Source organism: Colias eurytheme, chromosome 22, assembly GCF_061535395.1.
Source record: "Colias eurytheme isolate Ceu_HAF_F1 chromosome 22, ilColEury1 Martin Lab GWU primary, whole genome shotgun sequence".
Lineage (NCBI taxonomy): Eukaryota > Metazoa > Arthropoda > Insecta > Lepidoptera > Pieridae > Colias > Colias eurytheme.
In genome coordinates, this window is record NC_143001.1 from 7,646,104 (window position 1) to 7,658,036 (window position 11,933).

Here is an 11,933-nt window from a genome sequence, read left to right on the forward strand (position 1 = left end):
TGACATATGACTTTCACACCTAACTTGGCAAGTGCCGGCAGAAGTGAAAACTTGATTATTAACGTTGAGCATGTTTGATATCCATCCGTCTTACGCTTTTTCGATCAGGTCACGTGTCCTGACGCGAGTTTAAGATTTTACCAACGCCGCTAAAGAAGTTTTCACTTTTTAGGATTTCTATAGTCAGTTGCAGCTGTCTCGCTCACCCGGCAGCTCGAAGGCGGTGACGAGCTGCGGCCTCAGCGAGCGCTGCAGCACACACAGCGCGCCGTTCTTCCCGCGGCCGCAGCACGCCAGCAGCTCCAGCGCGCCGTGCTCCGCGCGCCGCTCCGCGCTCAGCAGCTGCACCTCGCCCATCGATATGTCGCCGATCGGGCACGTGTTCAGGAGAGAGTCACACACCTGACCACAACGACACAAACTTAACAACTGAATAGGGACAAGAGGCAAAAATCTATACAGAAAAGACACATAAATATACCAATCGGACATTCAACCGAAATCATAACAAAAAAGACAGAACGCAAATCATTTGATTGGACACCAAAAATTATAATTCGACTTAATAAAACACCGGACATGGTCATGACTCGAGAAATGGGCTTGGTCTAGTAGTGCAAACAAATGCATCCTGTCATCCTATATGTAAATAATACAAATGTACTAAGGGAAAGTTGCTCCACTTAATTTTTAAAAATTAAATCATTCGTATTGCATAATTTAATATTCGTAATAAGTACCAAAAATGACAATTTGAAACAATTTTCGTGAAAATTACACCGGGTGATTTTTTTTTTATCAGTACACAAAATTTGCGAATACTTTCTATTGATATCTTCAACTTCATGTTTATATAACTGATCAACTTTTACAAAGAAATTTGGACGAAATATAAAAAAAAATAAGCTTTCCATACAAAATGCAGAACTCTATACATTTTTTTCGACCTAAGTTTCTTAGTGAAAGTTGTTCAGTTTAACTAATAAAACGGATAAACAAATTTTGTATATAATAAAAAAAATGTAATGTTTGTGTTAAATGAAAACAAAAGATATTTATTTCTGACTAGCTTCCGCCCGCGACTCCGTCCGCGCGGATGTCAGTCTTCGCGTCTTCTACAGATTTATTATATTATGTGTAATATATAGATTTATATTGATAAACCTAATAAATCTTTTGCTAGCATTCTGATGCTTTATCGGTTGCACTGGATTTATCTCTTTTTTTTCAATCGCTTGAATGATATAGGATGGGTCCTTGATGGGCATCGAATGCTGAAGTCTCGAATCAATCAATTCTGACAGTAGGCAATTTATGTAAAATCTTGATAATGGTCCATCATTTTATTTTGCCTAAACGTTACATACTTTTTTATATATTCTATTTTTAACGAATGATTCACTCCAGTCCAAACAGCAAATAAGCAGACTTCTGCTTCTGCAACGTTTAGTTGTCCCTGAATTTAGAAAAAATAGTCATGATTCTTATCTATGACAAAAGTGTTATTTTTTGCATTGTATTTCAAATATTTAATTTTTTTTAACCGCATCTTCCGCATTCATGTCTTTTGCCGGAATTAGACATTTAACTTCTACTAGTCCCATTTTCCCTTTTTGATATGGGAGTGTATAAAGTAAATTTTTTAGATATTTCTCGTAATACTTTTAAAAAGTTATTATTGTCATTTTGCTCATTAGGTAAAGTAATTTCGATATCAGTTTTAAGTTTTTTGATACCTGCAATAATAACGTCATAATCGCCTGCACATACTTATCGATTACAACCTGTATACAATCCACCATCCACATTCATAATGTTTTCCTGTCCTCCTCTCCTTTACGCTGTTCACCGATACATTTGAAATGAGTAAATCTGCTACCACTGAAGGATGTTTCATTGTGATCAGCAAATTTTCACCACTGTTGTCGATTATTTGTTTTTCATTTTTAATCAGCAATTGGGAATCATCAGTTTTGTTTTTTGCAGATTGGTGATGTACCCTAACAATACGTCGAAAAGGGAAAGCATCAACGAATTATCGTTTTCGTCCTCTTTTTTTATTCTTCGCGTCTCTGTTACTTCTGTTTGTTTAGTTCTCAACACCCACTGAATTTTCTATGTTATTGTGATCTTCCATTACATCTGAGTTTTGATGATGTGATGATAATCCAATCGTTTTAATATTGGTACTTAGAGTTGGTAGACTAAACTAGAAATGGCGGACTAAATTTGTCAGCGCGTCTGTAAGATCAGAATATAAAACCAACATCCTGTATTTAAGTTACAAAATTAATAATCAAACAACATGCCGCTACGTTGAAAATGACTAGAAGAAAAAATTAAAACACCTCGGATCAATTTTGGAGTAAACAAATCATTTTCCCCGTATGGGGATTTCCCCGGATGAACTTGGGAAGTTCAAGTTCTCAATACAAGTTTATATTATATTTCGTATTTCTCAAACGAAAAATAAACATTTTTGGAACTTCAAAAAAATTATATTATAAGAAAATTTATGAGCTTACTTTAGTTTTAAAGAAATATACATCCCTTTACTGACACCCCGTAAAATAAAGAAATTGTTGCCAATCACCTTTGAAATCTATTTGGTTTCATTAACTTTATGTTCGAAGATAATTTTTTTTCTAGTAGTTACACGCGTATTTTTTTCGTTTATTTTCCATATCGAAATCAAATGTTTAAAAATACGAATATTTGCACAAAACTAAGATAAAAATAATCAATTAACAAAAATATTAAATTTAATAAAGTAGAGCAACTTTCACTTCGGTATGAAGGAAAATCGAGCGTAGAGCACACGTCAGAACGCTCCGGCCCAAGGAGCGCGACTAATAAATTCGCTAGGATTTTTCCTAATTATTTTAAATATTTTTTTAATATTTAAGGAATTATCAAAATTCAAAAAAAAAATTTTTTAAAGGATTAATACTCATTGGTCTTCAACCAACTCGAATAAATTAATGGAAAAAATAACTTTTAGCAGTATTTATCAATAGATTTTGTAAGGCAAAAAATGGGAAATTTAATGAATTTATAACGTTCTAATTAAGAAAATCATAAGTTTTTCGGCAATTGTGTTCAGCAGTTTTTAATAACGACTATATAAGGATAATAATGCGCTGATCAGATTGTGTAAATTGTAATCGGTTGCAACGTAGTGAGTGCACAAACTTAGCTCGAAATGTTTTTGGGGGAAATAGACTTATCTTGAAGGCCTGATTAAGGTAACATAAAGTAACTTTATAAATGTGAAAAAATTCACGCGCATTGCGTATATAACACTAATTGATAAACAAGAAAAAAAAATTCAGTTTATCATTTCATTAGCCGGAAAAAAATTGTCAAATAACTTGTTGAAAACGCAATTTTGCTAGACTGCAGCCTTAACAAAAAAGAAAGAGAGCTAAAAGGGGCAAACGCTTTTACACATTATATCAAGAAGAGTTAAGAAACCGAAAAGATTTAATGCTTAAAAGAAAAAAAGATAAGTAACAATGGCTTATTACCAAGTTATAATCATAAAAAATTTAAAATATTGTGTTTACTAATTTAAAAAATTACACCGTGAATATGTCATTTAAAAAAATGTGATGTAAACTATGTAAATGTGTTGTTCTTATTTTTGTTAATTCGTATTTTTATTAAATTACATTTGTGGAATTACACCGCAAATGTAATTTAATAAAAATAAGAAATTAACAATATCTAAGACTGACTACACACAGGCATCAAAACCTGTTTCACTTATTCTGCAGCACTGATATACTGATATCTTTGATGTGCATCAAAAAGTGTAACGGTCCTAAAACTGAGCCTTGGGGAACTCCACAATTTATTTCTGCACTGTCAATGACAAAATTATAATTTATCACTATTTAATATCTGTTACTAATATACAATTTAATAATTTATCAAATGATTTAACAGTTATCGCAATGTTGTTTATTTTTTCTAACAAAATAGAGTAGCTTACTGTATCGAATGCCTTTTTGAAATCTGTAATTATGTTTTGTTTATACAACCAATCGTACTCAACGTATTGAAGTAAGGCAAAATATTAAAAAAAAAAAAATGTCTTTATTTTTAAGACTTATTTTATTAACAGACTTTTGACACTGGCCAAATTCTATGAAATATACCATGACATTTTCAATTTAATTCAAATTAGGCGAATTCTGGCAAATTTAATTGAAATGACGGCATTTATTTATTTTATTCATCAAAAATCACAATTCCAACACTCCCAGTCAACTAAAAGAGCAACTATGGAGTTTCTTGTCTGTTCCTCTCCATAGATACTGCTTTCCGAATCGGTGGTAAATGTTAAAATATGTAATGACGATTCAAAAGTGTTTCTAGAAGAAGTCTAATTAAATAAATTAATACTTGAGTTTGAGTTTAGACTATCTAAGAAGTTTAACACTTAAAATTTCAACTTTTTAAGGCATCTGTAAAAAAGGAACTCACCTCAAAAACATAGCTAGTCAACTGTGTAGACGTCCTAATATCAGATCCATACACTTCTAATTCATCTTTATCACTAATCTCTATCACATTACTAGCAACACAATCACTTATTGTATCCATGCGACGTTTCTTCGCGGCCGGGTCTGTTTCTTTTTGCGCTTCTTTTTCCTTGTTAGATTGTTCCATTTCTCTTGTCGCTTCTGTAATTTTTGAGTAGAGGAATATGAGCTTTTGGGTAGTGGGATAAGGTTCAGTTCGCGATGGCAAGTTACTTGAAATATATTGCTGTTTCAAGTCATGGAAAACAAAATTGATATTGATATTTGTATGAGTGAAATATTAATTAAAATGTGCTTTGCTGTTGTTGCATTATTTTCATTAAAATCAAATCGAGAACATTTTAATTTCATGGGTAATTATCAATAAGCATAAACTTGCAAAAAATCATTCTGAATTAAGATTAAGGATTAAAAAATATACAAATTTCACAGAATTAGGGTTCCAATTTCTTTTTTGCGTTAATATTTGTATAACAACTTACCAGCATCCGTAAGATCTATGGTAGCAGCTAGCGGTCTATCGATAGAAAATATCATTCTATTCTCTCTCTCTGTCACTCTCAGTAAAAGAGAGTTGCCCAACCGCGAGCCGAGGAACAGAAAGTCTTCTTCTATGACGCACATCTAAGAAAATAATTTAACGTTTAACATTTTATATTCTATTGCACTTCAATATGTTATATCGAACTAGCTGTGCCCCGCGGTTTCACCCGCATTACTCCGCTCCTGTTGGTCTTAGCGTGATGATATATAGCCTATAGTCTTCCTCGATAAATGGGCTATCTAACACCGAAAGAATTTTTCAAATCCACCAGTAGTTCCTAAGATTGGCGTGTTCAAACAAACAAACAAACTCTTCAGCTTTATAATCTTTATAATATTAAGTATTTACTGTAAACTAGCTTTCTACCTGCGGTTTCGTCCGCGTTGTCGATAACTTTCAAATTATGTACTAAAACCTTCCTTCAGAATTTCTCTATAAGTGAAAACAGGATGTGTGGCTTGAAGGCATAGCATACCGCTGCAGTCCCCGAGTGCCACACGTTTTATTTTTATTTTTTAGTAAATAGTTTGAACCAAATAAATTAAAAACAAAAAACTCACACAGCTGGTCAGCACAGAAGCCGCAGCTCTATCCAAATGGAAGCTGTTCACACTGCGAACGCTGTCAGACAGCATGGTCAGCACGTATAACTGACCACCGCGTAACGCTAGAGCAACTCTACTCTCCCCTAGAGTGGCTACTTTGGCCCCATCGAGCGTTATACACACGCCTTCTTGGATACCTAAAATATATTTATTTATTTAGGGTTGATTTTTCAATCCTTGGTTAAAACTTATTCGTCGAATAATGTATAAAACTACCATTTTAAAAACGTATTCTAATTGCCCGTATTTGACAGTTTACGTGGCATTTTAATATTATCGTGTAATACTTTATTGGACGGATAATTTTTATCCAAGCATTGAAAAATCGGCCATTAACCATTTATTGTTACCACACCATTTAACATTACAATGTACAGTATATATAGTTGTATAGATGCATAACATAGAAAGTACAATATATTTTTATTTGAGTCAAATACCTAATGAAAAAAGTAATTTCAACAACTTATATCTAAATGATAATGATATAATTAGAAGAACATATGATTAAAAAAAATCAAAATATTTAGACAGTACACAGTATAAATATATTTTTTTTAATCCCGTTAGAATTCCGCCTCGAGATCGAATATTTTGTATTATTTTAAAATTTATATTTATAAAAAATTAATTTGAATGCCATAAAAGTACACAGTATACTTACGTAAAGGAAAATTCGTAGTGTGCGTTGCTATACTGTTCAAAGATACTCCATATGGTGGTACCGACTGATTTAGGTATATGAGAGAATTCGCTGCCAATATCAGGCAGCCACCTAAAATAATAAATTATGGCATTAAAATAAATAAAAATAGTATTTAAAAGGGTTCAACTTCATACAGATATTTGTAAGACATTTGTAAATTCAGTTACAGAAATTTCAATATGAATTCGTGCAAGTAGTTAATACACTTTCAAAAATTTTCCAAGATGTTTCATTTAACTGCTAGATATCATACCGATTTTGATTTAAATTCATATATCATGAACAATCTCACTCACTCACCAACTCACCCACTCACGCACTCACGCACTCACCCACCCACTCACTCACTAACACACTCACCAAGCGGCTTCTGTACAGGCACAGCTTGCAAGCAATCGAACGGTAACCCAGCGGTGGACCAAATCACTGGATGCACGCGTGCGCTCATGTTGAGAGACACGCCCGCCATTGCGCACGTGTCGCTGCGTACTGCTACACGACTGGAAAATAACATTTATAAAAATAGCATAATAACATTTTATAAGGGAAAATTAAAGTTGGTTATAGAGAGAGATAGAATATAAAATAATTGACTTATCATGAATGAATTCAAGAAACATTTGCCATTGTAAGTGTCGCTGCGTACTGCGACACAACTAAAAACATAAAAAATAAACAAAAAAGGGAATTGATATTATTTTAAATCAATTGAACTGAAGAATAACTGAAGCCGTTTTTTTTATGATACCCTAAGCTATAATTAATTGTTTTTTATCCCAGTTTAACTCGCGTGAAAGCGAACCAAGCGACTTATTAAATAGTATTTGTTATGTGATATACATAGAAATCTAAATAACAAGACACTAGAAGTCGTAAGCGCGCGTGACCTTGTCGCCAATCAGGTGACTTTCACATCACCAGTGTGTTCGTCACAGTTCAGTTGCTATGGAGACGTATGTGTGTAAACATGGTGTGTTTCAGCATTTCCCATTGCGGAAATTCTTCCACAAGTTGTAATTATACTAATAAAGACTAATATTTCATCGGTAAATATTTTTTTTTAGAAATAATGCCGTTTTTCCTTAAAATTATAAAATATTTACAAGTATTACGAGTGTCACCATAGTAATCGAAATAACAATGAATGACACAGTTTCAACCTTATTGGAGTAAAAAGAAACAAAACGTCTCATATTCTTAGGGATGTTATTCTAAAATAAACCGTAAATTCGTGCGTTAGGATACATATTAAAAAGCTTAATTTAATATTTAAGTTAGTTTTCACTAAAATCAAGTTGTCCAATAAAAGGCATAGTTTACTTGTGTGTATTGTTTAGCTATCGGTTTAAATGTGTTGATTTTGGCGACAGCGGTTTTCATACGAATTATGACATTATAGCACTTCTATGTGTCTTGTTATTTAGATTTCTATGGTGATATATCATAGTGTAAACACATTGTAATTCATACAAAATTCCACTCATTATACACTCACCGGCACGGAATCTTGGCCACTTACAAATTTGACGATAAAAAAAGTTTGAAACGTTTTTCACGATTTTTTTGTATGCAGATATGTTAACATATTATTTGTTTAATTTTATGGTAAGAAATCATTAAGTTTGAGAATAATCTTTTACCACTTTTTAAGAGTTACTCGAAATTTGTGATTTGTGCGGTTAAGCCGAAGTTACGTATTGTTCGTTTTAAACTTTTTTTCGATATCATTTATGACGTTTTATGATATCGTTATTGTTGTACTGTAAGTCAATGATCATAACAAACAATAAAAAATTCCGTTAACATCTGAACAACCCGCTCAGGCCACCACAATGTTAGACCAATGACTGCCGCAACGTAAAGTACCTAATGTACAGTACGTACCACGTTCAGCGGTGCACTATGCATGGAGAAGATACCAGGATACGAGTAGCTACACGTGCAGACCAGGAAATGAAGGCGTGGGGTGCACATCAGCTCGAGAAGACCCGTTTAGTGTTCAAGAGATACTCAGAAATGGCTTTCTGACAGTTTTTGAGATACACCACCGGCTCTAAAACACCAGGATAATAAATGTGAGTGAGCAATCGGTGAGAAGACTAATGAAGGAAGTTAATTTGAAGGTTTTCAGACCAGCACGCCGTCCAGAACTCCTCAGACATCACAGAGAAACACGTCTTCGTTTTGCACGAGAACATGAAAACTGGACCCACAGCCAGTACGCTCGTGAGGTGTTCACAGATGACTGCTAAGGCACTTTACGAGCTTCTGATAGCCAAGAGTCAGTATAGAGGAGACGAGAAGAGAGATTTTCACCCATCACCATACTCAAACTGCGATTTTTCATGGAGAGTCAATAATGGTATGGGGAGGTATAAGTTCCGATGCTCGCACGGAGTTAATTATCGTAGATAATGGCTTAAATTTAATCAGGTACATCGAGGAAATTCTCCCGGAACATGTTTAGCCCTATTACAGGTTTATCAGTCAAGAAAATTTGCTACTAATACACTATAACGCACGTCCGCGTATCGTACGATGCGTATAAGAGTATCTTCAAGAGGTTATTATTGAAAAATTGGAGTGGCCAGCTCGTAGCCCGGTTCTTAATCCAATAGAACACACCTGGGACATGCTTAAAAGAAACATAAAGTTCGATTCCAAACCAGCACCAATGTTAGATGAGCTTAGAAATACAGCTGGGGCCGTTTGGTACACTATAGCTCAAGTGGACATCAAAAATGTCTTCTAGAGTATGCCAGACTGGATGCAAACAGTGTTTAAGGAAAGAGAAGGAAACACCCTATATTAAAAGGTTAATTTTTTTTTTTATGGAAACGTTCTTTCTAATTTTTGTGCATTTTTTAAGAAATCATTTAAATTTCACAGGAAAAGCGTAAATTCTTGTTTAATTTATATCTACGCGGTAGTACTTCTTATAAACTTCCAATTATTACTAAAAGTTAGTAAAAACATTAAAGTAACTAGTTTTGATTAAATTTTTATTGAATTTTGTAGTAGAAAAGAAATATTGTTATTTTACCCAAAAATTTGCAGTGGCCAAGATTCCGTGCCGGTGAGTGTATTATAAACAATTACAGGTATACAATCCCTATGTTAAAAAGCAACAATTTTCAATATTATATTAAAACTTACCCAGGAAAAGTCCTGACTGGTTCATACAATAACAATAATGTAGGTTCATAATAACCATACAGGAACTGTATATCTAGAATGTTATCTATCTTTTCATCTAGATCTTTTAAAACTATCACATATGATGCGAGTGTAGGGGCTCTCATTACTGGTTGAGCTAGCTGGAAGATGGAAAATTAAGAAATTGTTTTTAAAATTTATTTTTTATTTCGTTTTTAAAAGTAATAATATTATTAATAAAATAGATGACATTGTAAGATTGTAAAAACAGTTAATATTAGCTTAAAAACGTTTTTTTTTACATCTATGCCCCAAAAATATTTAAAAATAGTATGTTTTACCTGTATTTATCATATTATTGAATTATAGCCTTGGCATAAACATTTACCGACTTTAATTTCATTTTAATTTTTGTACGGCATCAAATTACACAAACTTCATCAAATTATAAAAATACCCACAAAAAAACCTTTTTACAAATACATTTAAACCAATTTACTCACATTCTTTTTATCATCGTCTAACGGTTTAGACTCCAGAGGGTCTCCTTCATCCGATGTTATGTCTTTTCTGAACGGTAAGACGGCTAACTTCTTTCCATATAAGAGCATGACGGCACATCGAAACTCTGGGTCCACACGAATCCAGGGAATGTGTGGGTGGGTGGTCCAGCCGTTCTGTAGAAATTTGGTTGAAAAATTAATGTTTGAAATAAATTTTTTGAATATGTTTGTTACAAACTCTAACTGTACTGCTTGCAAACAGCCTTGTTGATTTAGCAGTAAATAATCTTTGTTAGATTGTAAAGTGAAAAGACTAGGCAATTGAAAATGATTTACATGTTATATTACTAGTATGATGATAGAGTCATTAATAAATTTGTAATTATAGCATGTATTATAGAATTATAATAGCTTATAATAAAATATTGTTTTTGCAAATCTTAATAATGAATATTATTATCAAAATCAGCATTAACTAATACAACGGTAGAAAACTCATACGAAACCTACCTTCATATCATCCTCCTCAAAATAATGCATGCTCAATGTAATCAAGTTGTTTGTCTGTGGATCATACTGCACTACAGATAGCTTCGCTTCTCGAAACGACAGTAGCAACAAATCTCTACCAGCACTTGGGCATTTGACTGCAGCGATAGACATTATGTTACCCCATAGCGTGTATGACGCTAGGCATTCTAACTTCATCTTAGGTGGTACTGGTTGACCGGCTGGAGTGAAATATATTATTTATTTAAAATCATTTGTATACAGATTAATAATTGCATGTTTTATATACATTTTGGCTTGAATTTGGAATGATATTTGATGTAAAGAAGGAAGAAACTGTATAATTTGTTGGATAAGCAAGAATTTCTGAACTAATTGAACTGAATTTAGATAAGCAGATACATTATGACTTAAAGAAACTTATAGAGGACGTTTTTGGTACTATTTAAATGAATAAAAGCTAGTTTGTTGAAAATAGATCGTTTATAAATATTCCTCTTCTAAATGCTTAAATATTTCGAACACAAAGTTCAAAAAACTGGCCAAGATCTAAATAACTAGAGAGAGCATAAAACAAGTAGATAGTATTTAATATTCTGCATAAATTACCTGCATTAACTTCTTTCGTGTTGCCTTCAGGAACCAGTCTAAAGACTTTTAAAATATTAGCGCCTGCGGTAACCAAGCATGTTTCTTCGTTTTCGAAAAAGCAGCAGCTCACAGCATACTCCACGCCCGTAGCGGGATGAGTTTGCCGGGCAATCGAAAACATTTTTACGAGCTAAATGCTTATACTGATAGGTTATGTTTTTAAAACTATAACACTGTAGTTAAATAACACTAGACTATTCTTATTCACAACGCCGTTGCATCTAGGAATGTTAAATGAGAATTTCACGTTAGCATTTTACTTTATTTATTCATACACAAATACAACAATAACAGCCGACGCTATATTGTTTTGACTCTTGACCGTGGCTTGACATTTCACAAGTGTCATAAAAATCGAGTAAAAATCTGTCACAGTTGAAGTATATGTACACAGATACAAAATTTTCACGATAGTGTTGACCAAAGAGACACAATAGCCGAATCGTAAACAGAATCCACAGTATTACCATATTTAATATTGTAATACTGTGCAGAATCTTTCAATGTACGTGCCATGGACGTATAAAAAAAGACGGACGCCGTATTACGAACAAACAACGTGAAGCCACCATAGTAAGCTAGCGATCGTGTAAAGACAATAAACACGCACACACTCTCACCATAGTAAGCTAGTCGGCCGCCATTACGTCGTGAACTACCGACTGATTAACTGCGTCACTGTTTCACAAAAAATATTTAAAATGCCGTCTT

The 11,933-nt window shown here is 33.4% G+C and overlaps 1 protein-coding gene across 1 annotated transcript in view; it reads right to left on the reverse strand.

The window, feature by feature from the left end:
* The window catches only part of Cpsf160 (cleavage and polyadenylation specificity factor subunit 1), a 44,075-nt gene extending 32,531 nt beyond the window's left edge, over positions 1–11,544 (reverse strand). The window contains exons 1-10 of the mRNA XM_090115191.1: positions 11,181–11,544; positions 10,572–10,792; positions 10,062–10,235; positions 9,559–9,719; positions 6,763–6,902; positions 6,361–6,471; positions 5,652–5,833; positions 5,030–5,171; positions 4,489–4,688; positions 207–402 (exon numbers count right to left, since the gene is read on the reverse strand). Coding sequence (XP_089971317.1) covers positions 207–402; positions 4,489–4,688; positions 5,030–5,171; positions 5,652–5,833; positions 6,361–6,471; positions 6,763–6,902; positions 9,559–9,719; positions 10,062–10,235; positions 10,572–10,792; positions 11,181–11,343 — 1,690 coding nt within the window. The 5' untranslated portion in view covers positions 11,344–11,544. The remainder of the gene's footprint in view (positions 1–206; positions 403–4,488; positions 4,689–5,029; positions 5,172–5,651; positions 5,834–6,360; positions 6,472–6,762; positions 6,903–9,558; positions 9,720–10,061; positions 10,236–10,571; positions 10,793–11,180) is intronic.
* Between the last annotated feature and the right edge of the window lie 389 nt (positions 11,545–11,933).